Below are 26013 nucleotides of genomic sequence, written 5' to 3' on the forward strand. Positions count from 1 at the left end.
AATCTAATGCCAACAAAGACTGATCACCAGCTTGACTTTATTCTGATTCTAGTTTTGAACACACATGTAAACAACAATTATGACACAGTTTTAAGCAAAAAACCATAGTTGAGGTTTTACACATTTTAAAATTTCTTCCACTACCATTCAAAAAAAAAAAAATCAGGAAACAAAAATCTCTTGCAAATGTATGACTTTGAAGAGATGGTATGTATAAGCAAACTTAGTAAAATGCCATGCAGTAGTTTCCTATATACACCTTTTTCCTTTACATCCTTTAAAACTGGTATTTAAAATTCCCTTTTATTATTAAAAATACATTTATAAAAATAAAACACTTTCTTTGTTAACTGCAAGTACAGTATCCTTTTTCCAGTGGATTCATTGCAACTCTAATTTACACAGAGTAGATCATGCACTTCACACAAATACCTCACCACTTCTGTGGTCAAGCACCACTTGCTGATATCTGCCCAGCAGTCCTGATCCTGTTTCCACTGAAGCCAGTGACAAAACTCGCACAAAAGCTTCCAAAGAAGTTAAAAACCTCACTTTATTAGCTATTCTGACATGATAAAAAACAACATCCAAGGTTTGGGCTCTTTCCTGTTTATTTTGTCAGAAAAAGCAAATCCCAGATTCAGAATTTTGATTCAAGCATATCAAAATACATGATTATAATCCATATTTACATCTAAGGTCTGACTCACCTTTCTTTGCCTATATGTAAAAACTAAGAATAAATTTTCATTATTACAGGACTGCTATAAATACTGAAGTTTACAAATGCTTTTAGCATGATACTGCATGCATTTTGCTTGCCTTTATGATATCTTCAAAGAGAATATTAATGTTTAAATATCCACTATTTGTAAGTAGATATAAAAAAGTTTGCTATGCAAACTCTCAGAGCAAGCTATTGAGGCAGGGCTTTGCTTCTAGGTATGCATGCATCAAATTCAAATTTAAGACAGTTTTAGCTACTTCTCTGCATCTAAAAATAACAGTTAACATTTTTATCCATACAAATATAGGGTTTAAGAAGTCATCAATAAATTATAAAGGTCTGACCAATTCCTGCAGCTCAGAAGGACAGTCTGGAAGGCTTGAGTTCTAAGCCATGTACAACCCAACACGATTGTTGATTGTCTTGCAGTCAAGGTGGTCAAAAAGTCATTTATACAGAACTGAATCCACAACCTGTGACTAGTCATGTAAACAGTCCTGTATCTAGAAGCTATTTAAATATGAAAATATAAGTAAGATATTTGACTAAATGCTGCTTTAGCACTTCCTGACAAATACAAATCTGGGAATGGCCTTTCACAGTGCTTCACCTTAATGGAAAGTCTCATTTTCTGCTGCCTCCATTACACACACATGTGAGAATGCCAAAATACACCAGCTTGAGTACAGAAACACAGCTGCAAAACTTCCAAAGAGTATCAAAAATCTGACAACTTTCCAATAATTAATTAAAATCAGAGGCTTGTTAAAATACAGTCAGCATACCTAAAGGAAAAAAATAGTGGTGATCCATTACTAACCTAATATTCAGTATTCAAAAAAAGTCAAAACAGAACATCAATAGAAACAAAAATAGCCTAGGGTTTTCAAATATCCTGTTATTAGCTAGAATCTTCCATTACCTACACTGGCACTGAATAATTGAAAAAAGCATGCATTTAAATAGCTTTTTAATTCACAGGTGTTAGAACATAGGAAGTATCTCTTAATATTCAACTTTTTCAGCAATATAAGACTGCAACAGTGTCACAACACATAGCTACTTCTATTAATAATCCATGAGATGGAATCCACTCTAGGCTGTAACACATTCTATCAATAAAGAAATTAATCCAAAATTTTATATGTACAAAACAGCCGATACATGAAAACCTCATCTTCAGCTTCTGTTTGCAAACAGGTACCTATTCCTTACCTGCTTGCTGGAGAAGAAAATAACAAAACCAATACTGCTAATTAGACTATCAGGAAACAGGAGGTCACAGCACAAATAGTTTTATTCAGGTCAAAGATATGCAAGCCTGTCCCCATGGTTCTTTCAGTAAAAGTGAACAGAGACTGAACTAAATTCCCTACCTTGATTCTCAGATCAAGTTTTAGAAATAAGATCTATTGCTATACTAACTATAGAAAAACAAATGTAAAGAATCCCCCCGTCTCTGCCCTCCCCAGGCAGAACATTGCACCATGGCACTGAAAAGCTTAAATAAGACTAAAGCACTTAATACTACCAGGATAACATACATTCATTTAGTGCACATTGGCATCAGCTGTACAATCTTAACAGCATATGTTGAAGGTAATGCTAAGTTTGGTAAAACCTTCATAGAGAACAATAAAAGCAGCAAATATTTCCCCACCATTAGAACTAAAAACAAGTTTAAGTCTACTTATAACATCTTTAAAAAAATCCACACCTACAAAAAAGCAATGACTTTGTTTTGGACAAAGATGGCCTTGCCCTGAAAGTAGGGTGGTATTAAATAAAATATTTTTGATTATAAGTTGCTACTTCACGTAAAAAAAGAAGCATCTCTGTCTGGTTTTCTCCAAAGCATTTGTGAGCTTGACAGGGTATGATACCAGTTTATTTAAACTTTTGCTTTCCTTGCTATTTTTAGTTTGTGGAGGCTGGCACAAAACATTTACTAGAGCTTAATGGCTTGTTGTCTCATTGCTGTTATTACAAACCATTCATGTGGAAAGTTGTTAACTGTGCAGTTTGAATTCATAGGTGCTCGTTTGCCACTGGTTGACATCAGCATTGATCATGTTGCGCTCGGTGAAAGTAACGCATCCCTCGGAATCGATGAGCACCACCGTGTTCGTCCTGCAGCACAACGGCACAAGGTTACACCTGGGCTCCACCACAGCAGCTTCCAGGCTGCCATCCCTCACTCCCAAATGTTTCAACCCTTTTTTTTTTTTTTTTTTCCTGAGCACATACTCAACACACGAGCAGGGCAGAAATCATCCTGACAAGTTCAAATGGGCATTTGCAGTCTGTTCTTGTCATGCCACTGCTTTGATTCCCTGCTGCACTTGCAGCAGCTGACACACAAACCTGCTCATTGCAGAGAATATGGTAAAAGCTTAAACTTGGTGCAAAGTGCTCCATTCAGAGAGAAGTAACATAAAACTAAGTTTTTCTTCACACCCTACATGAATCCATAAGGATTACTGGTATCAATAGTACTCACTTCATTCCTTTCTTTCAAATCAATTGTATATGTTAATTATTATCACAGGACATTGATATGTGATCAGGAACAAGGTGTCTCTCTAGGAACGTTCCAAAGAGGAACTTCATCTTCATGAGAAGAAGATGCCAGTTGTGCACCTATTGCACTTTGCCTTGGCTAAGCTGCTATTTCTCCATGGACACTGCAGTGCCCTTCCACAAAGGGATGACTGACAGTAGGAATTTTGCACCATCCTGATCCGGTGGCCTTTCCCAAGTCACTTTCACAGTTGTCCACTCATATGAAAAAGAACTTAATTTACTCAGAAGAAAGTGAGGCCCAGTTAACAACCTCTATTCACTAAGCCCTGTTGCTAAGGGAAAGGTAAGTGCGAGCATACAATTATAGCAGTAGGGAGACTTGAAATGTGTGCTAATTCACCAGCAGAAGGTCAGTATTTCTACCAAGTTATCCCTGTTTCCTTTGAAATGGCTGGACTCCAATCTGTGAAGCAAGGGGAGGAACGTGCTTTGTTACCATGTTATGTCTTCATTATCCTGTATTTAAAATGTTCTTTTAATACATTTAAAGAAACCACTGTAAATACTAAGTATATCTCTCAGAATACCAACTTAAAATGCCTACAGCAGTGAGCACTCTGCTTATCAACTCCCATCTCTACAGAGGAAATACTATGGTTGACCCTGGCACAGACCAATCTGGCAAAATTATTGGCAGACTTTTAGGGCAGCAATTCCCCACCACCAGCAACAGGGTTCACCACCAATTTTGTCCCACTGAAGATTAAATGAAGATTTGCATTGCATTATTCTATTCTTCTTGCAGCTTTGGTGGAATAGTCAGAGCAGAGGGCAAGAATATCTCAGTAAAAACAGCAGCATCAGTTAGGGGAGAAGTGGAAATACAGGTTCTTCTGAACAACAGCAATAGGTTCTTAATGTATAAAAATGGCAGATTCATTTTATGATGCAATTTCTAAGGAAAACTCCGATTTAGCAATGCAGGTGACAGGATTCCTGCTCGTGGAGGAGAAAGGTGCTCTGCAAATCTCTGGTAAGATCGAAGTTAGATGTGCTCAGATCTGCTATTACACTGGGGAAGCAGGAGAACTGTATTATCTTGTCTGGGACAAGGTAAAGCTGTGCCGTGCTCTCCATCAAAGATGAACCACAGTGTGAGCTTCAAATGCTCTTCAGCAGCAAATCCCAGACACTCAAATACTGACCACGGAAATACATGACTGAATTACAACAGATTAATATTTTTTAAAAAATTAAAGCAGTCACTATAGAATTTAACCTTACAATAGCCCAATTTGATTTGAGATGTGCTTTGATGCAGTACACATCTATTTCTGGCTAGGAGTTTTTTACCTCGTTCCGTAACCCGGGCAGCGAACGCACAAAGCCGCGTACTTGTTCAGGATGGGACGGACGTAATCCTTCCCTTGGTCTTCAATTGCAGGGTCTGGTAATTGACTGAAAAAAGTAGGAAAGTAGTTAAAAAAAAAAAAAATCTCCAATATGAACACATTCAGACCTCTTGATCTGGAAGGAGTTCCAGGACATCCCTGAGATCACAGCCAAAGGCAGGGCTGAAGCAGAACAGAGGGGGTAAAGGATAAAAACCCACCAGGAAAGAATGGAATTCTGTGATTAAACCAACCGCTGTACCCACTACATTCCTGCAATATCCACACACAAAGAGATCATAAAGTAATATGAAACAGGATATTTTAAGGAAGTTCAAAGCTAGTGCATATCCACATGTTCATATTTATTATGAAAAGATCATTTCATCTTGAAGTGTGATTTGGAAAGATTACAGGCTTAGTTTTAAATATTGCTTTTTGTAAGTAAATATTTCCCTTTCATAGTCAGATGGTTTCAGATGAGATCAAATGGAATTACTGAACATTAAGGGAGGATCATTTGACTATATTGTATCTTATACCTTTGTCTTTTTACTAGTAAAAAGTATAAAGTCTAACAATTTTTTAAAAAATCTCTTGATGTGATAGCAGATGAAAAAAACTATTAAGACAGCTTAGCAGACTCCCCAATTACTACTCATTGCTCAGATGTCTGAGTTCTTATACAAAACTTTATTTTGAACCACTGAAAAATGCCACGTTCATGAATGCCAGCATTAAAATTTGCTGTAAAATTTGGGCAACTGAATCTATATACCAGCAACAGCTTTGCTTCAACTCTAATCACTTCCCAAACAGATAAAAGGCAAGGTAAACAGGAAAGTTACCAGATGGTGAGCAGTGATATGAATTTGGACCACAGCACCTCCTGTACCCTACTCCATGTCTGCAGAATGTAGTGCTATCAACCTCCTTTCCTTCTGAACATCTAGCTGATGGGTTCAGGTTCACTGTGCCATCAACTGGGAGTGCAGGAACCTTCCTTGTATCTCAAACTCATCTGGGGTACTACCCTGACTGAAAATTCCTTTCTTGGAATTCCTTTCCTGGAACTTTCTTGACTGAATTGTACACATACTTCCTTTTCTCCTTCCCCCGCTTAGCCTGAAACAACTGTACTTTTGAGGAAAGCAGCCGGCTGTATTTTGAAGTGTTGCTTTTCCACCCTCTGTCTACACTCTGAGCAGCAATACAGAACAGTAAAACCTACAAACACAAACCTACTCACCACTGTGAGGGTGCTGAGGCCCTGGCACAGGTTACCCAGAGAAGCTGTGGGTGCCCCATCCCTGGAGATGTTCAAGGCCAGACTGGACGGGTCTCTGAGCAACCTGTGCTAGTGGACAGTGTCCCTGTCCATGACAGAGGTTGGCACCAGGAGATCTTTAAGGTCCCTTCCCATCCAAAGCATTTTATGATCTATGTAAATAAATGCTTTCTTTAATGCAGTAACCAAACCTATGTGAGCCTTCAAAAAGCTGACAGCAAGCAGCTTGCACATCCCTAGTCATGCACTCATTGCCCTTATTAAGAAATGCAATCTTTTTAAAAAAGGGCACAGAGAAACCAGTGCAGCTGATGAGGTCTAAAACTGCAGTAGCCTTAATTGTGTCTCCTGCTTAAAAATCAATATTGTTGAAAGTCAGGCTCTGTGAGAACACTACTTTCAATTAATATGAAGGTAAAGTGCTTTTTTCCCTTCAAAACAGTTTTTATATGCATGTTTTTAAATGGATCATATTGTATTTGAGTAAATTCCAGCTATCATGTTCTTACGGCTCTTGATTATTCATCACTGTAAGAAGCTCCTTCACCAAATCTTCTTTGGTAAGGTCTTGACTTCTTTTGACCACTTCTGTGAAAAGCTGCTTCCCATACTGAAGTTTCTTCCATGGTGTATCCAACAAAGAATTACTCAATCCATATATTCCTACACAAATACACACACAAAAAAGGCCCAATTTATTTGGAAAGTGCATTCTGCTGATTTCAGTTGTCATTACACATTTTAAAAAAATTTAATAAAGTCTAAGTGACTCCCCAGCTAACCTTTACCTTCAGGTGTGCCATAAACACACAAGCCCCATTACTGAACAGGAGAATACAGCAGGCTCCCATCTTATGTTGGGCTGTGCTCAAGCACTCCCCTCATGCTAACGCTCAGTACTTGGTCTCAGTTCTGCTCTAATTCATATCTACAGCAGATAGTTTAAATTTCTGGTTTGCTAAACCATGAAGGCACAACAGAATTTTATAATTTCTGCAATCTAGTCTTGTCCAGTGTAGGGACAATAATCATAAGTTATCTTTGCCTCTGATTTTACTCTTGAAAAACACTGCAAAGCAGCACTGCATGACAAGGAGGACCTTTCTCTTTAGAGGCACCCTCTCACCACAAGCCAGATGAGAGATTACCAAACATCCTCTCCTCCTAAAGGCAGCCATGTACACACGAGTCTGTTGTCTAAGCAGAGACCACAACCATTTCTGGTACAGTCTGCAGATACCTTGAATTTGTGACTCAGTTTCTCATTACTACATGGCCAGATTTTAAATTTAAAAAAAAATGTCTGTATTAAAATCTGTTTTATGTTTGTAGCTGTACAAAATCTAACAGTTGTTTCCAAGAATTTATGCTGTAATTGCTACGATAACAATTTGCCTACTGGCAGCCACATTTTGACCATTAAACCTAAGCAGGCAAAGTATGGCTCTGCCATCAACTGTTACCAACCAGTTGCACTGCTCAGAGCCTTCCATGTGTCCTGGTTCCATTTAAACTGCCTTTTTGATGATGACTTCTGGAGCATTGTTCTCTGTAGCTAGCTAGCAAAGAACCAGATTTGAAATATTTTTAAATCGATTCACCTGATAAGAGAGATTGCATTTTTTTTTTAAAGCCAACTCTGTCCCTGGGGGAGCACAGTCATACTGTGACCTTCAAACGGCTGGGTAAGGGGAGTTAGGGTCAGACCCTTTGAAAATTCCATTCTCAAGACAGATTTCTGTCCTTCTGCCAGTTACCTAAGCAGTATTCCACTAACTGCACTGCAGGTGGGTACATACACTGACATGGATAGAAACTTTTGATGAACTATTGATTCTTTACTGCAAGTTATTAACAAAAACATATATGAATTCAAGGACATTCAGTAATATTTTCTTTTAAAGAATACAAAGAAAAAGTCAGGGAAGACAATGCTTAAGTAGCTAAATTACTAGAACAATGCACAGCTACATAAGAAAAAATAATATTCAGACCTTTCTGAAGAAAACCTACCAGCATTTAGGAAAACAGGTTCTGGTTCTCCTCTGTTTCCATAGTAGCAAATTACATCTCCTTTGGTGGTACTGAAAAATATAAATACAAATTTCTCCTTGAAAAGCCATCAGCTTCTATATTTGATTATGCTTTAATTTCATGCAATCTTTGAGCACATTAAGATGCTTCTCCCACTGTTGCTCCTATGATACCAGACATTGATGTGTTTTATTACTTTCCTCCTCTCAAAACACTGCACCATTATCAAGAAGTAGCACTATAATTTTTAAACATAACTGCAGTAAAATTCAGTAAAACCACATAACTTCTGCATGGAAGTAGCCAGGCTTAATGACAAAAACCTGGTTCTGATTAACTGGAGATTTAGTTGCTTGGGAGAAGGGGGCATGTGAAAACAAAGGAACTGTCCATCACAGCAAGTAGCCCTTTCCCCATCACTTCTTTTGAATCCTTCTTGCATTCTAAGCCACTGATTGCTGTGGGCTACTTTAGATGGCAGAAGTGCACTTCAGGCCCACTTCCAGCAATGCTGCAGGGCATAGCTGGGTCCTTTGTGCATTTCTTGGCTGTTTACAGATCACTGTAGTCACTGAATCTCTCTCTAATTGTAGGCACTGGCCGCAGCACTCACTCTCTCTTGTGCACAGAGTGCAGGGAGGGTCTTGCACAAGGTTCAGAGACAGCTTCCAACACTGCAAACAACTCTTATTTGACAGAGATGGTATCAGCATATCCAAACATCAGGGACCTACATAGTCGCATTGATACCGACAACACAAACACCAAACTAACTGATAAGAGAAAAAAAGAGAAAGTAAGTCATCAATAAGCCTTGTGTGTCCTGTGGGAGATGGACTGCCATTAGATGGCTCACTCTCAACATCCCTCATTTAGCTGACATGGAATAGTGATTCCTCAGATCACTTCCAGTTGGTGGAGTTTGGCTTTTTTTTTTTTTTTTATTTGCCAGAATACAGCAATGAAAGCTAATTCTGTATTTCCCTCTAGTGATTAACTTGCTCACAGTTACCAACAAGCACATTCTGACCATAGTTCAGTTTTTAATTTGTCTCCCAAGCTCCAGGTCCTTAGACAGCAGACAGAGTTTCCAAATTGGAAAAAAAGAAAACAAACAAAAAACTAAAACAAACCCAAACACAAAACTTGCAGTTAAGACTGAATTTGGATTAAGTAGCATAAAGCATAATACAGAAGAGAAACGATTTCCAACTCCCCATTCTTTCCTAAGATAAAAAGGAGTATCTCTGTGCTGATGCAAATCAGAGTATATAGAATGCAATCTCATTAATGATGTACTGGAACTTAAATTGCTCTGCATAACTTAGCATCCGCTACTCAAACCTTAATAACAAGCAAAACAGTCTTGATTTAGCTGTTTATATTCTTCTTGAAAAGCCATAATGAAAGACATTCTACAGTGTCCTTTGCAAGACAGCCAAATGAAGAAGGAAGTATTAACTTATTAATTATAGAAGTCAGAGTAGTCAAGAAGAGGAATACAAAAAAAGCCCACACAAAGCAAAAATAGAAGTGCCTTTCTCTGTGCACTACTCTTCCTCCTCCCAAATCCATAAGAGCTTTCTGATACCACACAGAATGATTATCAAGTTTTTCAGCAGAGACAGAAGACAGCAACCATAGCAAGCATATTGTGTACACTATTGTTATTGTTAGGTATTATGTAAGACATAACATCAGTTACTCAATTTGCAATTTATCGACTGTTGAAAGAAATGTGTAGTATTTCTGAACTTTCCTCTAGTAGCTTAAAAGACATTTATTTTCCTTATCCTTCTTATTTTATTGTTAAGTATTATGTAAGACATAACATCAGTTATGATAACATCAGTTACTCAATTTGCAATTTATCGACTGTTGAAAGAAATGTGTAGTATTTCTGAACTTTCCTCTAGTAGCTTAAAAGACATTTATTTTCCTTATCCTTCTTATCCTTAAAACCCTTGTTCAAATTTATTTATGCTGATGTCAAGACTTACTGACCACCTGAAGCCTCCACAGACAACAGCCCACCTCAGGTTTCTTTAGTTAAGACATCAGAAATCACACGAACTATTGTATTGGTGCATTAACTACTCTCTTTTCAAATACCTGCTGTAGAAGGTCTGTGAAAAGATCAGAGCAATTGTTATAACCTGAAGTCTCACAAGACAGTGTTAGATGGAAAGGTGGACAAATGGCCCAAGGAAGCTCTGGAACACAGCTGTGTAAGAAAAGGCCTGTCACAGATGAAACTTCATGGTGAGTAAGCTGGCACTGCTGACTTCCTTTAGCACAGCTTTTTACATGAAAGAACATAATCCTCTAGCATCTCTTCCAAGATTTGTGTCACTGACAAATCCAGGACATCTGTATTTTGTAGCATGCACACTCCCCCAGATGAGTGCTTTCACTTACCTCCACTGCAGCACTGCTGCTGCCCTCTGTCAAAGGAAGACTAAAGCCTCCCAAGAGACTTCTGAAATGGGGATACTTTCAAAATTTAGTTCACTGTGCCAGTCAGCTACTCTTTCTTTTATCATTTGGCTCTGCCTATTCCCTTCCTACTGTTTACAGGTACTCAGTACTGAACATCAAAGCAGAAGCCAAAATGAAAAAAAATCACTGTAAGCTTGATCGCAGCAATTGCCTCAAAACACTGGCCTGTACTCAAGATTCTTTTCCCTCCCAGGCTTACAAGTACAGATACCAATTTCACTGCAGAAGTAATAAAGGCATAATTAAAGTGATGACAATACGACCCAATACACATATTTTTAAATCCCAGCCATAGCTGACAGCAGAAAGAAACTAAAATTATGCTCTTAGATACATCATTCTGTCAAAAAAATGTAAGTAATAGTAAATGTTCTAGGAAATATTCTAGGCAGCACAAATCTCAGTAGCAACAGAAGCTTCACAGCAACATGAAAGCCATACAGAGCTTGCCACAATCACTTCTTAACGTTGATGAAACATAAGCAATGTCCTTCTGCACTCCTGCCCTGCTTCAGCTTCAAGGTGGCTCCAAGTCATGACCAACAAAAACTCAGAATGAAAGAAAAAGGAAAAAAGTAGTGAGGCAGTAAAGCTGCACAGAGTGTGGTTATCACCAAGTGATCACTCCCCTGGGCACTGAGCTCTACTCTGCTACAGACAAGGACGTTGGATTGTTTTATGAATAATCTGTGCATGTATTTTTTGTGCAAGGACAAAAGATGAAACTGGCAGCAACACTGAAATGCTGTACAGTAGCTTCCAATAAGTAGTACAGTTCAGAGATTCATTTTCTTTTCTCCAATGTTCATGATCTAATCAGATAACTCTTTCTGTTCTGAAGCTAAAAATAAAAAAGCAAACACCAGACCACCAACTGTAAAGCCCAAACGTTTACCACCTACCCCCAAATAAAATGGTGAAAATAATTCTGCCAGATACTCACAGCATACAAAGTCTGCCTTAAAACAGACTGTGATTTTGTTGTCAGTGTCTAACATTTCTTTGGCACTGTCCTAATATTTTGGGCCAGGCAGAAGCTAACACCAGAGGAAAGAGATAAAAAAGTTTTTCAGAAGCATTTTTCTTTCTTTTGACATTGGACTGTCCATCCATCCACTGGAAGTGACTAAAGATATGCAGAAATACCTCATTTTCATGAGGGAGCCACAAGAAGCAAGACAGGTATACTCTGCAAAAGGTGATACTGAGTTAGGACAGTGCATGAGAAGAAAAGGAAATGAGCTCACAGAGCAGTCCCAGGGACTTGACCACCCATGTTATTTTCATACCAGCACTCTGACCCTATCTCACTTTGAAAAGGCACCTAAATCCAATCTCTGGAGAGGAATCAAATCCTTCCCACCCAGCCAGGTCACAGTAACTCACCATGCTGAGTGAGAGCCTGTAGGTGATGGTATAGTTCAGTACATTTTCCCTGCAGGGAAACTGAAAACTGCCTGTGACAGGGGAGAACAGACAAGCTCACCCAAAAGGCAATTTTCTGCAATCCCCTCCAGCTGACTTGTTTATAAGGCACAATTTGTCTATTCATCATGGAGAAAGTGATTCACTCCTGTTACACAGGGATCTTATTGCACATGAACTGTATGGGTTCTAACTGACAGCCTGTCAGAGACTACACTTGCTGGGTGGGTGACAAGAAGCTGCCAATTTGTCCTTCAGGGCAGTCTGTATCACACACTTGGCAGTAAGGAACACAAATGAGATGCTGCCACATAAGCCCTGACACCAGTTTGAGGTACCCACGAAAGCCTAAGTAGGTGTAGCGAAAGCCTAAGTAGGTGTAGCAGTAGATTTGTTGAACACACGTTTTCCTCAGGACAGAAATGATGTCCTGATCATCAACAAAAGCAGCTCACTGCCTTCAGGTATTATCACAAATGGAGAAAGAAGGAAAACCCCTTTGAATATTGAGCAGGTATTTACTTTACAGAACAGTCCAGCCTCTGATAACCTTGTTCCTTTCTAATCAGACCTACAGACAGCCAAAACGAGAGGAGTGGCAACACTGCCTTCCTGGAAGCCAATTTTGCAGCTCCACAAGATTTCAAACAGAAACTGTTTGCCACATGCTATAATTCAACACAAAAGTATGTTTTGCATAACTGAATAAATATTCATGACTGTCATACTCAGCAGGTACACCCAAGATGATACCTGAAAAATCAGAAAAATAAAAGTACTAAGTAATTTTCTTAAAACAGCAAATCAATAGTGTTTAAATTGATAAAAAGAGATGTCACAGAGTAAACAGATTATTTCACTGAAAGTGTCAAAACCCATGCATGTTAAAAATAAGAGTCACACTAAGCTGTGGAAATAAACAAGGAGAATTTATAACCTGTATAGCTGTTTCCAGCTCCCCTTCTTGTATTACTGCACCTGTCATCTAGCATACTGTCATCATAATCATACAGCAACAAAATAAAATTTATTTTTCTGAAATGTGTACCTGAAGAGTCAAACACTGTAAATCTCTCTAAATATGCTACTTACACTCAGCAGAATCATGTGGTCAGGTACACCCCTTTCCACCAGTCCTTCATTTACATTTTCAATCTGAGTTTCCCCTCTATTTCACACACTCTAACAGAGCCAATCACTATTTGTTACACAATGGAAGAACACATTAAGGATAATCCTCAATCTTTGTTTTGAACAGTAACATGGCCCAACAAAATAGCATCAACTACAATACCATTTTCTATTTACACAGAGAAGTAGCTCCCATTCATATACCACATTTCTCTTTGGAGTAATTCTAATTTCCTAAAATGACAAGTTTACAAATATTATTGAAATTGCTCTGCATCATTAGCTTGCCAAGAATTTCATTTCATCAGAGTATCCAAGGCAAAGGACATGTCAAAGCAGTAAAGTTAATCAACACACACAGCTTTCAGAGTGATACTCAACAAGGAATTATGACCTGTATCACCATGGAAAGACTATTCAATTGAGCATACAACTCTCTATCAGCCCAGCATGAAGGAATAAACAAACAAACCCAACACAGGAATTATTACCTTAAATAAAATCAATCAAACCTATTTTGATATCATCATACTAGCAGCCATTATGACTGTTCTCTTTTCCTATATTAAAAGGAAGAAACTCAAACTTACTGCTTGCTAGGTCACACCTTGAATATGATGTTTGCTTGAACACATCTATTTCTTCTGTTGCCTTTTCAGTAAAAGACAGCCTTCCAATTTATGCAATCTAGCCAGGCAGCAACATACAGCAAAAAGGTCAAAAAGTCAAATCCTCTGACCATGGTAAAAATTAATTTAGGCAACTGAAAAATTCTGGGAACTCTCCAGTGAGAAGATGAACTTTATAAAGCAGAGGGTAAAAAGACCAAAAAAGCTTCAAACCCTCCAACTGCCTGGCCACCGTCTGGATTGAATTTCTGGAAACACAACCTATATATTTATTTCTAAGCAGGCCCATCAAGCAGAAATACACTCATGGTATCTTCACAGAACTGACTGGTAAGTCTGAGCCATCAGCTGAAGGTGGTCTAATACAGAAAGTGAAAATGTACATACAAGGTCAGTTAGTGAGAGGGCGCTAGAAATGATTTCCACTGAAAACAGTAAACACTCTGGCCTTCTGCTTTAAGTGCATTCCCAGAAGCTTGTAGAAAAGCTGAGTGGGAGAAGGCCCTGCACCATCAGGTTGTCTAACAAGATTAATGCTCCTGCACCAAGTGTGCCAAAGCAGCAGTGTGCTCCTGGCAGTCTAGATGTGCTCCCAGTCATGCAGTGTGCATCCAGCTGGGAACTGACACAGGGCCTGGAGATGCCTTAGCCCTGGATTTCCCTTCTTCTCCATCAGGCAGAATGCAAAGGCAAAGCAGCAGATGTACTTGTGTATAGACACACGCACAAACAGTGGAAAGGATTGTGCCAACCACACTGATTATAATCAAGCATCCAACATCCTTTCTCAACTACAGAAACTTTAAGTTAATGTTTATTTGCCTTGTGCTGATTTTTAATGTTTGAGGAAAGATTAATGACACAGACACTCTGACAGGAATAATAGCTTGAAAGCTTTCAGCTGTTTTAATCCTGCTGCAGCATGTCAACTCTCAGAGAAAAAAAGGTGTCTGAGAAATTATGAGCCGAGGTTTTGTCTTCTCAAATACAAACCCCAGAGCCTCCAGGGTAAAGACTGGCTACAGCCTATCAGGGAGTTGCAAGAAGTTTTGTGGGAAGCAATGGTTAGAATTCAAGATACCTCTCCAGTGTTTGAAAGATAAACAATAATAAAGGAAAGGAAGACCACAATAAAATTAGGGCCTTGCATGCCAATTAGCAAAAATCATGAGCTCTAACTTTAGCATGTGACAGGCTTTGCATTCTGCACTTTGGATTCTATGACTTGTATGTACAGCACTGTTATTATCTTTCTCCCTCTGATATTTGAACTGTGATGTTTTATAGACTTACTTCAAGTCAGCTGCTAATAAATTAAATCCATTGTAAAGATGTCCCTCTACTGAAACTTTCTTCAAGTAAGAGTAGCTGTCCAGATCTGCAGTCAAGAAGTTTGTTACAAGAGCACCTAAGAAAGAGAAGTACATAGAGCAACTTGTATGTGTATACTCACTATTCTGACAGCCCTGGTACAATAAACAGAAAGATAAAGATTCCTGTTACCAAAAGGTTGTAACAGTGGAAGAAAACCCCAAACCACAAAATCAACCCAAATAATGAACCAACCTTTAAAAGGCTTACATCATTGCACCATGTTCACATTAAGAGCATGACTTTCGTTCTGAAGAACTCAGTCAAAAGCTCTTGGTGAAATTCTAAGAATTCACATTTACTAACTATTCTGGACTGGATGCACCTTTCCTCTCCCCCACCTTACAAATTCTTTCTTGTCTTGCTTCACTTCCCTGATATAGGACCCTAAAATGAAATACAAATGACATGGTTCATTTGTTTCTCTATAACATGTTTTGCCATTGCAATACATTCCCAATCCAGTACCATATGACAGTTACAAACAGATCTATTTTTACTTTAAAAAACCTAACAAATCTGCTGTTTTGAGCATCCTCTTTGAAAGAGGGTATTTTTGTATTATTTCTCCTCCTCTGATTTATCAGTGGCGAAGAAGAATCTTTTAGGCTACCTCCAGCATAATCCACGTTGCATTCCATGACAAAGGTGTCTGAGTATGAATATACACTATAAAAAGTCTACCATAATCCAAAACTAGCTCAATGCTTGGCTAATTTTTCTGCCTGTTAATTAGAATTACTTTCCAGAGGAGATGGTGCTGCTGCATACTTGTATGAATGTGACTTCAGGCTCTAGGCACTACATCTTGTTTTACTTATGCCTGCTTGATCAAGAAATCACTATCCAAGTCAAGTTCCTCACACATGTACTCAAACTCATCAGTTAGAAATTTTTGCTTACAGCACACAAACATTCTTTTTTTCCATAAGGCTGTGTTAAGAAAATTAATATTGTAATCATCACTATTTTACTGGAACATCAGGGCTTGTTTATCCACTTTCTTGTTTGGTTTTTTTTTATTTCAACTCTTCCATACCTCTTCCTTTTGCATTTTTATCAATATTTGGCTGCATATAGTTTGTCAGGGCTGCCATCTTGCCTTTCTTACTGATTCCCAGCCATGTTCCTCCTTCTTTTCCCTCCTCCATATCCAGACCTAATGGAATAAGTAAGAGTTAGGTTATTAAATACATTAAAATTAAAAAATGTTTCAAACTTACAACATGTTTTCCTTAGATGTATAAGGAAGAAGAAAATTTCTTATTAGAAAGGCAGCACCACCACCCTAATAATTAAAAAAACCATGCCATGATTCCTTTATATAATAAAGCACTCAAAACAGCAGGACATACATACCACTAAGGATCTCATTGCTGCTGTCCCAAAACTCGGCCGATTTGGATGGCCTGTGGTAAAATTCATCCCTATTAGCTGCTAGAATAAGCCTGTAGAACACAAGAGGAAAAAAGACACTATTACTTACAAATTGGAACTTCACAGTACAGGCAGGAGCAGAATCCAATTTTTTCCAGAGCATTAACTCATTTCAAGCATGAAACCATCCTTTATCTCCCACCTCACCTTTATCACTCAGTGTTAAAGTTCGACTGACATCTGGCAGCAGCCTCTCTCACTGTCGTGAGACACTCAGCAAGTCCATCTTGGTGAGTGAATGAGGCAACTGGTGTTTTCAAAAAAGAACTCTTACAATAGAAGACACTGAATTAAGATTTAAAATCAATCTTAAGATTCCTCAGCACAAAATTACAGCTTAATTAAATTATTATTATTATTATTATTGTTTTTAATTTTTATTTTTATAAAGTGTTTTTCTTCAAAATCAACCTTAAGATTCCTCAGCACAAATTTACAGCTTAATTGAAGAAAATTATTATTATTATTATTATTATTATTATTATTATTATTATTGTTTTTAATTTTTATTTTTATAAAGTGTTTTTTGTTGGTCGAACATCCTCACCCGAGGAGCAGATAATGGATTTGGCTGATCCAAGTAAAGGTAAAAGACAACAGTGACCCAGGCAAGCCCTGTGTGGAGGCTCAGGGCAGGAGGTGACTGCAGACAGCTCCAGAGCAGTTCCCAAAGTCCTGCCCATCAGTACCCACAGCATGACTTGCCTTTATTTCAACTGTGAGACAGCGAACGCTCCCCCCTTCTCTCCAGCTTTGTTGCTTAATATAATTTTAATGAAATGCTATCTTTCAAAAACCTGCAGATTTTCTTAACCAGTTCTCCATAACCTCAGTTATCTTCTTCACTGTCAGTTCCTCCCAGCAGCTGCATCCCAATTACAGCTGCACAGCAGAAGACAAGTTTGCCACTGGAAACTGAAGACAGACCATACAATTTTAATTCTAATTTTTAGCCACAACACACGAGAATCAATTCCAATGACATCTCATTACTTTGTTTGGCATTCAGATGTACTTACATTTTCTGCAGGTTTCTGAACTTTCCTGCAAATTCATCTCTTCCCTAATAAAGTGTTTTAAAAGAGGACTGCAAGGTACAAGTTGCACATTATAAATACTACAGGAAAAGAATCATAATCAACCATAGAGAAACTAGAAAAACCTGACACTTCAATGGCATCCTTTCTGTAAGGTAAGTGCTTAGTATTTTGCCCAACAAACATAACATCTGTTGGAAAGCAAACTGTATGTACAAGTTTATCTTTCCAATGCAAATATAATATTGTTCCTTTCAAACTTACATAATTTCTCTTCTTCTAGCTGATTCTAGTCTTTGAGCTATTGGCTTTCTGCTGGTTTACCAAATTTCTGTCATCTTACTTCAACATGCTCCATTAACAGAATGCAGCCTCCTTTCACAGATTTTTATTTAAATTAGTATCTCCACTGTTAAAAAGAGTATTGCCTGAACAGCACTTTTCATCTCCTGAAGCTTCAATTATACTTTGCCTTCAATAATAATTGACATGAAACTACATAGTTTCTATTACATTAAACTTCATAGTTACTATTTGTTTATAGTATCTAAATACTAAAAATAAGCAAAGTCTTTTTTGTGTGACTGAATATTCCCCATCTCAAGTTTAATGCAGGCCCCCAAATTTAGCACAAGGCTAGTATACAAAAGCATAATAATAAAAATGTCTTTATTTTGTCATTTATGAAACATAATTATAGTGAAAAGGAGCAATATTAAGTGACCCTCATCTTCTAATAAATTGCAAAAAGCCTATTCAGCAATTTTTATAGCTGAAATAATTCAACTGTATGAGGATTTACATATTAAGATTTATTTTAATATTGAGAGAAATGAAAACATGAGAAATCATTCCATTAAAGCGATTTCCTACAATGCAATTCAGCTCCAGAAAAGAGCCTGTGATTATAGCTTTGAAGCTTGAAACATTAATTTATTTGTAAGATGCACACAGTACTATTCAGAAAGATGTAAAGGCAGCATATTACCTCTGACAATAAAAATGGACTACACTAAAGTGCTTGTTACACTGCACTAAACTTCACCACAAACAAGCCCCAAGAGGGAAAACAGAACCAGTTGCAAATGTACAGGCAGATGGATTTGTTAGACTGTCACAAGAGTGAGCTCTTTGCTTAATTAGGTGCTCAAGAAAATTGACCAATATATTGGTCTAGAAGCCAGAGTCTACTTGGATGGAAAATTTTCTCAAGTGTTATAGAGAACGTGTTTTAACTTGGCCATTTTCTTCTAGCAAGTAAACTCAGTCAATGACAAGCTGTTTGTCTGTTCAACTTTTAATGCCTATCACTGACACTTTTTTTTCTGTTAGAGATGCAAAGCAGAGAACAGTAAGGAAAGTTTAATTGCCTGCTTCATGATGGACAAAGGAATTAGTGTCTGCAGGTGCAGGAACCCCCTTTTGGCTGGGCAAACTGTTCCAAGACCTCACCACAAAATAAACACAGATACAGCACAGTGATGCTTGAACTGTCAAGAAAAATCACCCTTAGCAAGAACTTGTAGAGAGATGTTTCACTTGGTCCAATGGCTATAACACTGCTTGGAATTAAGAGGGCTGGTGGTAAGGAAAAAAAAGGACTAAAGTTATGTATCTGATGTTAAAATCTGGCACCAAGAACACTGTGGCCTGGCACTTATCACCCTAACAGGTAGCTCAGAGTGATTTATTTCAGGTATAGAGCAAGGCACTGCTTAACAAAAGATATAGAGAAAGTTAAATACAATTAAATACTCCTGAATTTGAGCCAAACATCTCAAAAGTGTTGTCCTGTCCTGATGCTGACAGCAAGTTGTTTACTGATATAAATTAATAATTTCAATCTTGATGCAATTTTTTATAGCAAGCAAACTACTCTAAATTCTACTTTTAAATATTGATCATGGCAGAAAGTTCACTTGGCAAGCAACTGCAGTTTACATCCAAAGGATTTTCCCAAGAGGCATCAAATTGATGAATCTGTCTTTCACTAACTACCAACACAAAGCAAGTCAGACCAAATAAACAGATATATTAATTCAGCAGCAGTCACATCATAAACAAAATCCCTTTTTAGGCAGGTCCAGATGCAGAAAGAATGCACTCTGGACAACTGAGGTTTCCATTCTCGTTTCCTCTCTTTCTGTAGAATGGCATCTGCTTCTTAATACAAGAGGACAAGCAAACAAGTCAGTGAAAGGCACAACGATTTACTGAGCAGACTGACTGATGGTTTCTGGATGAATACCAATACTTGTACCCTACAAGGTAATATGGAACCTATACAGTATATATAAACACAGCAATAAACCTTCATAGTCTGTTTATAGTTTGAAGTGCTTGCTGACTTTTTATTACATACTTGGTGTACTCAAAGATACTGATGTTGGATATGAAATTTTAAAAGGACAGGCTACAGTGAGAGAGAAAATGATTACAGCATATTTAATACTTTGGAAACTCACTGCATGACATACAGAAATTCTTATAAACAGACCTAGAAGCTTGCAAGCTCATTTTTTCTTCAGTTTTTGTCTAAATATTTCATACACACGACTTCATTTATTGCCTACAGTTTTAATTGAAAGCAGATTTTCAGGGGGGGAAAAAGGCTAGGACACTTACTAGAAGTTCCTTGGTTGCAAACTGGAAGCCTTAAACATATCTACCACATTGAAATCAGGGGACAGCTACAACTGTGATGCCCAACAAACAGGATTCCCCCTAGTTTAAACAATAAAGTAGAAGGCAGGACTTCCAAACACTGGAGTACAATATTTAAAGGACTTACACAGCACAGATCACCAGCAAAAGTCCGTGATTAGAAAGCCCAAGACTTCTGATATAGTGTAAAACCAAAGGCTTTAAAAAAGGCTACAGTAACTCCTGCAATGGGGAAAGCCATGAAGCTAAACACTACAAAAGCACAACTGAACTCATTATACTGATTTGAGCTTGTAATTCACACACACTGGCTACAAAAAGGAACTGGGTAAAATATCACAGAAGCAGGTCTGTTTTAACTACAACCATCTTACCTGTATGCATTTTTTGAAACTGGCCGTGGGTCAAATTTGAATAGAAGGATGCACATTGAAGAACTGATGTTTAAATCTTGTTTCTTCCACAAAGGCTCAATGCAAGGTCATTCTGTAATAGCCTAAAACAGTAATAAAGATTATCTATTACACTGCAAATTAGAAAAAGAGAAACTTGCTGCTGTGCTGGAGCTTAAGGATTGCAATGTAGTGACTAATAGCTCATGATACAAACACATAAATAAAATACAACTTCAAAGTAGAATAGTTCTAAAGACTGATTTACTAACCAAATTCTTATAGTAGTTCTTTCAAAGTTATTCCTGGCTAGTTCAGATTTTTAGAGAAAAAACCTGCATCAGGAAAATACTGACAAAGTGTAGAGTACTAGCAATACATGAAAAAAACCACTGTTATGCAATTTTCTGCTCATTACCCGTAAAGCACCTTTACTTTTTTCCCTCTCTTAAGGAAGGCAAAATGCTTCTTTTAGAGTAAAGGAGAAAATAAGACTCAAACTGTTGCAGAAGACAGAAAAAGCCTCATTAAAGACATTCACAGACCTGCAAATAAAGCATAACTTAGGCCAAGCTACTACCAATGTCCAGGAGAAATTATTATTGTTTAGCATTGGGTAAAAGGTCAAGAACAAACAGAAACACACTGGATGTTCTGTGTCCAGAGTTTACATTTTGATGAGGAGTTTCCAGCACTTGTGCTATATTTAAAATTCTGGCCATGCAGATGGAATGACAAATGTGCTTTCCATTTCAAACCAACAAAACAGCTTTCAAATATTTTGTGTTGTCCAATTAACATTCTTCTGGTAATAAAACTGCAGTCTGATCTTTACTTTTTGAGGCTGCTCTAACAATTATCAGAATGCCACCACCCAATGACACACAACCATTTTTACTGTTACTGAGAGCTTTTGCCATGCAAGGACTTTCAAGGTAAGCCAAGGGGAGAGGGAGGCAGAATTCAACACCACAACTCTAAGGCCATCTGAGAAACTCAACAACTGGAAAAACTTCTGTACAAAACCCAGGATTTTTAACCATACTTTCAAGATATGTGGAAAATGTCTCTCTTGCCCTTTAATTGCTACATAATTTGTCATAAGAGATATCAGGAAATGGATCATCTTGACTACATTCACATTACCAAAAACAGAGCTACAAGTGCAGCATTTATACAGATTTTTTTTCTCAAATTAACATCTTGCCCATAGCTGCTGGCTCCTGTTAAGTCACAGTCCAGCACCACAACCAGCCTGCTGTTGTTGTTGGAGCACAGGTTCAGTCTTGCAGCCCAATATCCTGCAAAGAGACTCCTCTGCTGCAGGACATGAAACAACTCAAAAAGAGGTGCAACACTCCTGACATGCTTGACAAGAAAATTAGTGCACAGGAGCGTGTGTGTGTCTGTATATATATAAATATACCTCAAAGTATTCTAAATTCTGTTCGCTGACAAAAGGAATTTCCCTCCCAAGGTGACTCATAATCTATGAGCTAAGAGCAGCAATAGCAGAGCTATCCCAATTATTCTGTGTTAAACAGGTTGCACAATAACACACTGCTGGCTTTCTTTGCCTCTGTCAAGTCAATCCCAAAATAACTGCCTTAGAAATTCATCCTAAAATGAAGATGCAGTCTTGAATTTTGGATAACTGATTGACTAGCCAGGTCTTTGGTCTCTAAAAAGACCATAGCCAGCTTTATAGAGAAAATCTAAACACTTTTGAGAAGGTCATATTCTGGTTCTCAGAATTCTATTGCTGAATTTTCAGTAGACTGCAATCATACTGGACTTGAAATGCCCGTACTGGAAGACTTGGATCTTCTACACACAGACTACTTCAAAAACAAACTCACAGCTCAGAAGAGATCACCTTCAAATCTATGGTTTTAGAGGTTCCCATCTACAGCACTATGGTGAGTATGGCAGGGAATCCTAAAAACTTTTTTTTTTTGCAAAGTGCAAAGAAGCTCACTTGGTGAAAGCAGGGATATAAAATACAATTTTAATGACAACTGTCACTGAGTACTCTTGCTGACTATGGAGATATGGCTGCTAGGTGCCTTGCCAGATAATTAAATGGATTACTTGATAGAAAACTGTTTGCAATTAATCACTCATAAGACCAATATTTTAATAAACAGGTTTCAGGCTCCATTGGCTGATTTATTGAGTTCTCTTCAAATAATCAAGCAGGTCCAGCTGTTCATGCAAAGTTACTGGCCAGCATAGAGATTAAACAAAAACTGCAAGTCAGAAAACAGCTGCAAAATAAGTTTGCAAAGCTCATCACAATTATCTAGAAGGACAAATATTTTGAACACTTCAGTACCTTTCTAGAATCCCCAGTCATTATGATTAGGTACTACTGCTTTGACAGAATGCTTTTTGTCCCCCCATCAACCTTGCTTGATGCTATTACAATTCTTTAAATTACATTTATGCTTTTATTAACCCCAAATATCAAACCAGCATTTTTTATCTCAGGCTCCACCTGCCAGCCTTGAGACAAGCATAAATGTTTATAGGTCCTATGTAAACAGTCCAACCTTTTTTTTTTTTTTTTAAGACAGAAGTGTTTAAGGCAGATAAAACAGAGCTACCCCTTAAAACAGCAGCAACACTTAACTGGCAAAGGAGGCAAGCAATGTATTTTGGTAACTTCTTTGATTAAAGCTGACATTACACTTGAAACACCTGTTGTGGAAATTATCCTTAAATTCTTAAATAGAAGCATACTGAAAGTCAGACTCAAATTTGGATATTCTGAAATTCAAGATAATTAACAAAATCTAAGAGAAAAAAAATTAAAAAGAGGCTGTCACAGATATTGTAAGTACATAAACATTCCATCAAGAAGTCTTTATGCAGTTGCCACTCTCTCTGCTCATACATAAAAGCTGCTGCTGCAGCCACAGGGATGAGATGAGCACATTGCACAGAACTGGAGCTGCAAAGCACATGTGCTCAACTCAGCCTCCTCCTCACTCAGCTGAGTCCCTACACACCAAGGAGAGGAGAAGGTGAAAAAGATTACGCCAGCACTGACTTCCACTTGCAACTTGATCCTACAGCAAGCCCAAAGCTAGATCAAAAGCTGATTTTCAAGGTGCATTTCTGCAGAAAATGTGTCTTCAGAACCATCCTTAGAAATGAAGGAGGTGCCATAGTTTAAAGAGTTCAAATAGAAAAGGCTAAGTTGTGGTACAACACCTGCTCTCTGATTTTCTTTTTGAGGAGAATACAAGACAGAATATACACACTATGCAACATGACAAGGTCTGCAGGAAGTGGGGAGAAATTCTGTGCTCTAGGTTGGAGACAGTGAAGACTGCTCTCTAGATAATGAGCTTTTATAACTTCTAGTTTGCTTATTCCTACTCAATAAGACAACAGCTACCAAGGATGACATGACAGCAACAATCTCTGTAATGTTTCTAGTTTGCTGTCCAACTTATGCCTAATACACACAAACCAGCTTGTCAAGAACCAAAAACATCCTGTAATTAAGCGTTCTGCTCCAAATGGCACTACTAATTTGGAAATGACATTAAAGTAACTAACATTCCTGTTCTGTGCTACAGTACTCTGTTAGACAGCACAGTGTGTTGTTTTGCTCATTTGAAGGATCTGTTAAAAGCCTGAGTGGATACAGGCCAACATAAGGTAGCATTTAGAGGGACTTTCAGAAGACCCAAACTTGATAGATTGTGCGTGTTCTTTTCATAGGGTTCTACCATCATTTCGTTGATTAGAAGCAATCAGTTCACAATTTGGCAGAAATCTATCTTACTCTTAAGAATTCCCAGTAGCAGGCTTTGAAAAAGGAAGCCACTTGTTATGTATTTTGTATTCACAAATGAAGCATCATAAATCTATGATCTATCAGTTACCACAGTGGTCTCAACTCCTTCTCAACTCATCCAAAACTATTGTTTAGGTGCAGTCTAAAACAGTATTCACTGGAATCTGCCAGTTCTATGTATTACAACAATAACTTGTGTTCAGCAGAGTACAGAACTATTTTACTGTCTCTTCTGAGTATGTCCAAATAAAACTGAGCCCTACAGTCCTCAAATGCCCACAGAATGCCATAAAATTGGATTAATTTTCTTGTACTACTGAAATGAGGTTTTTAATAGCAAACTTTAAAATAATCAAAAATAAGAGATGCTTGATTTGTTCTTAAAAGTAATCTATTTTTTTTTTCCCCTCAGAGGAAAGTGTCTCCTGGCTGCATTTAAAAAGCATTTTACTGGTTCATTTTTGCACTTCCCTTGTGTACCACATGCTCCGCAGTAGCAATACCAATAACTACAGATGAAGTGGAATAGATGGATCTATAATTTGATGACTTCCAGGTTGTTTCCTACGAAGAGCATTTGTAAGTAACCCAGGCTTTGTAACCCTACCAAGGTGAAGAGCCAGTCTTCCCTGCAAGAGGCAGCAATGCAAAAGTACAGCACTTAAGAAACACAGAAAATAACATGTAAGGTGAATGACACTCCCAAGTTTAATTGGCTAATTTTATTTTCAGCTGCTTGATTTCGCTGTGGCATTTTACTAGATCAGGTCCACTGCACTGCTCCCATGAGGAACAAACGCCAGTAAACATAACCTTTCACCACATCATGTTTTAGAAACATTTATAAAAACGGAGTAAAACAGCCTTTGCCCCAGTTTCTTAAGAGCACGATCAGCAACGGATCTGCAGACTCAGAGCCTTTTGCAGGGCTTGTTCCTTAGATAAAAGCTGTATTTTTAGCTTGTCCAGTTCTTCAGTTTTCTTCAGGGAGGAACTACCAAAAGACATTAGTAGTTCTCACTAACTGTGACTGTTTCCTGACCTAAAAGGGTAACTACATATTAAAAACTTAATTTAAAAATTACTTTAACTATATATTAAAACTTAATTTAAAAATTACTTTATTACTTTTGTACTCTAGTGCTCTTACAATTACTCCTGTATGTGACGCAAATACCAACCAGCCACCACCTACGCAGGAATGAAATGCCATCGCATAACCAAGAAAAACAGGTGCGAACTGACACCTGAAAATATCCCCAGAGGTGCTGCTGGATAAATTTAGGCTAAAAACCTTAAGCAAATGGCGCTCAGGAGCAGCACCTTCCTTGGCAGGGAGGGCCGGGGCTGTGGCGGTGGCCAGGAACGGCACACACAGCCCCCAAACCAGGAGCCCGGCAGCTCCCGGAGGCTGCTGGCAGCTGAGGCGGCCCCGGGCTGTGTCCGAGCCCGCCCTGCAAGCACAGTGACCCCCAGTCCCTCACTCCCTCCCTCGCCCCCCTCACTCACCCACGGCCGCCGCACCGCCGTCCCCCGCGCCGCTTCCGGAGGGCGGCCGGGCCGAGCAGCGCCGCCCCTCCGGGGGCCGGGCCCGGCTCCTCCCGCCGGCACTGCCGGTACCGACTCCTTCCCTTTGACTCTGGCCCGGGGCCCGCCG

General features: G+C 38.4%; 1 protein-coding gene across 2 annotated transcripts; it reads right to left on the reverse strand.

The window, feature by feature from the left end:
• Nucleotides 1–18: 18 nt before the first annotated feature.
• Nucleotides 19–26013, reverse strand: TANGO2 (transport and golgi organization 2 homolog). Of its 2 annotated transcripts, XM_041410131.1 has the most exons (9): nt 25866–26013; nt 20531–20652; nt 16378–16466; nt 16058–16177; nt 14941–15055; nt 7943–8013; nt 6439–6592; nt 4604–4708; nt 594–2857 (listed from the first exon to the last, which is right to left on the reverse strand). In XM_041410131.1, the coding sequence occupies exons 2-9, from the start codon at nt 20584–20586 to the stop codon at nt 2737–2739; spliced, it is 831 nt and encodes a 276-aa protein (XP_041266065.1). In that variant the 5' UTR covers nt 20587–20652; nt 25866–26013; the 3' UTR covers nt 594–2736. The 2 variants fall into 2 exon arrangements, with proteins under 2 accessions (XP_041266064.1, XP_041266065.1); XM_041410130.1 differs by lacking the exons at nt 20531–20652; nt 25866–26013 and having other exon boundaries at nt 19–2857; nt 16378–16573.

Source organism: Onychostruthus taczanowskii, unplaced genomic scaffold (genome assembly GCF_017590055.1).
Source record: "Onychostruthus taczanowskii isolate IOZ18803 unplaced genomic scaffold, ASM1759005v1 scaffold32, whole genome shotgun sequence".
NCBI lineage: Eukaryota > Metazoa > Chordata > Aves > Passeriformes > Passeridae > Onychostruthus > Onychostruthus taczanowskii.

Excerpts from the sequence above, each read along its gene's own strand:
- TANGO2 (XM_041410130.1), bottom strand. The coding sequence starts at position 16,558 with ATGCTCTGGAAAAAATTGGATTCTGCTCCTGCCTGTACTGTGAAGTTC. Across the intron at positions 8,014-14,940 it reads TTATTAGCAGCTGACTTGAA|TACCACCAAAGGAGATGTAA; the intron begins GTAAGTCTATAA and ends TATATTTTTCAG. Across the intron at positions 6,593-7,942 it reads ACCTGTTTTCCTAAATGCTG|GAATATATGGATTGAGTAAT; the intron begins GTAGGTTTTCTT and ends GTATTTGTGTAG.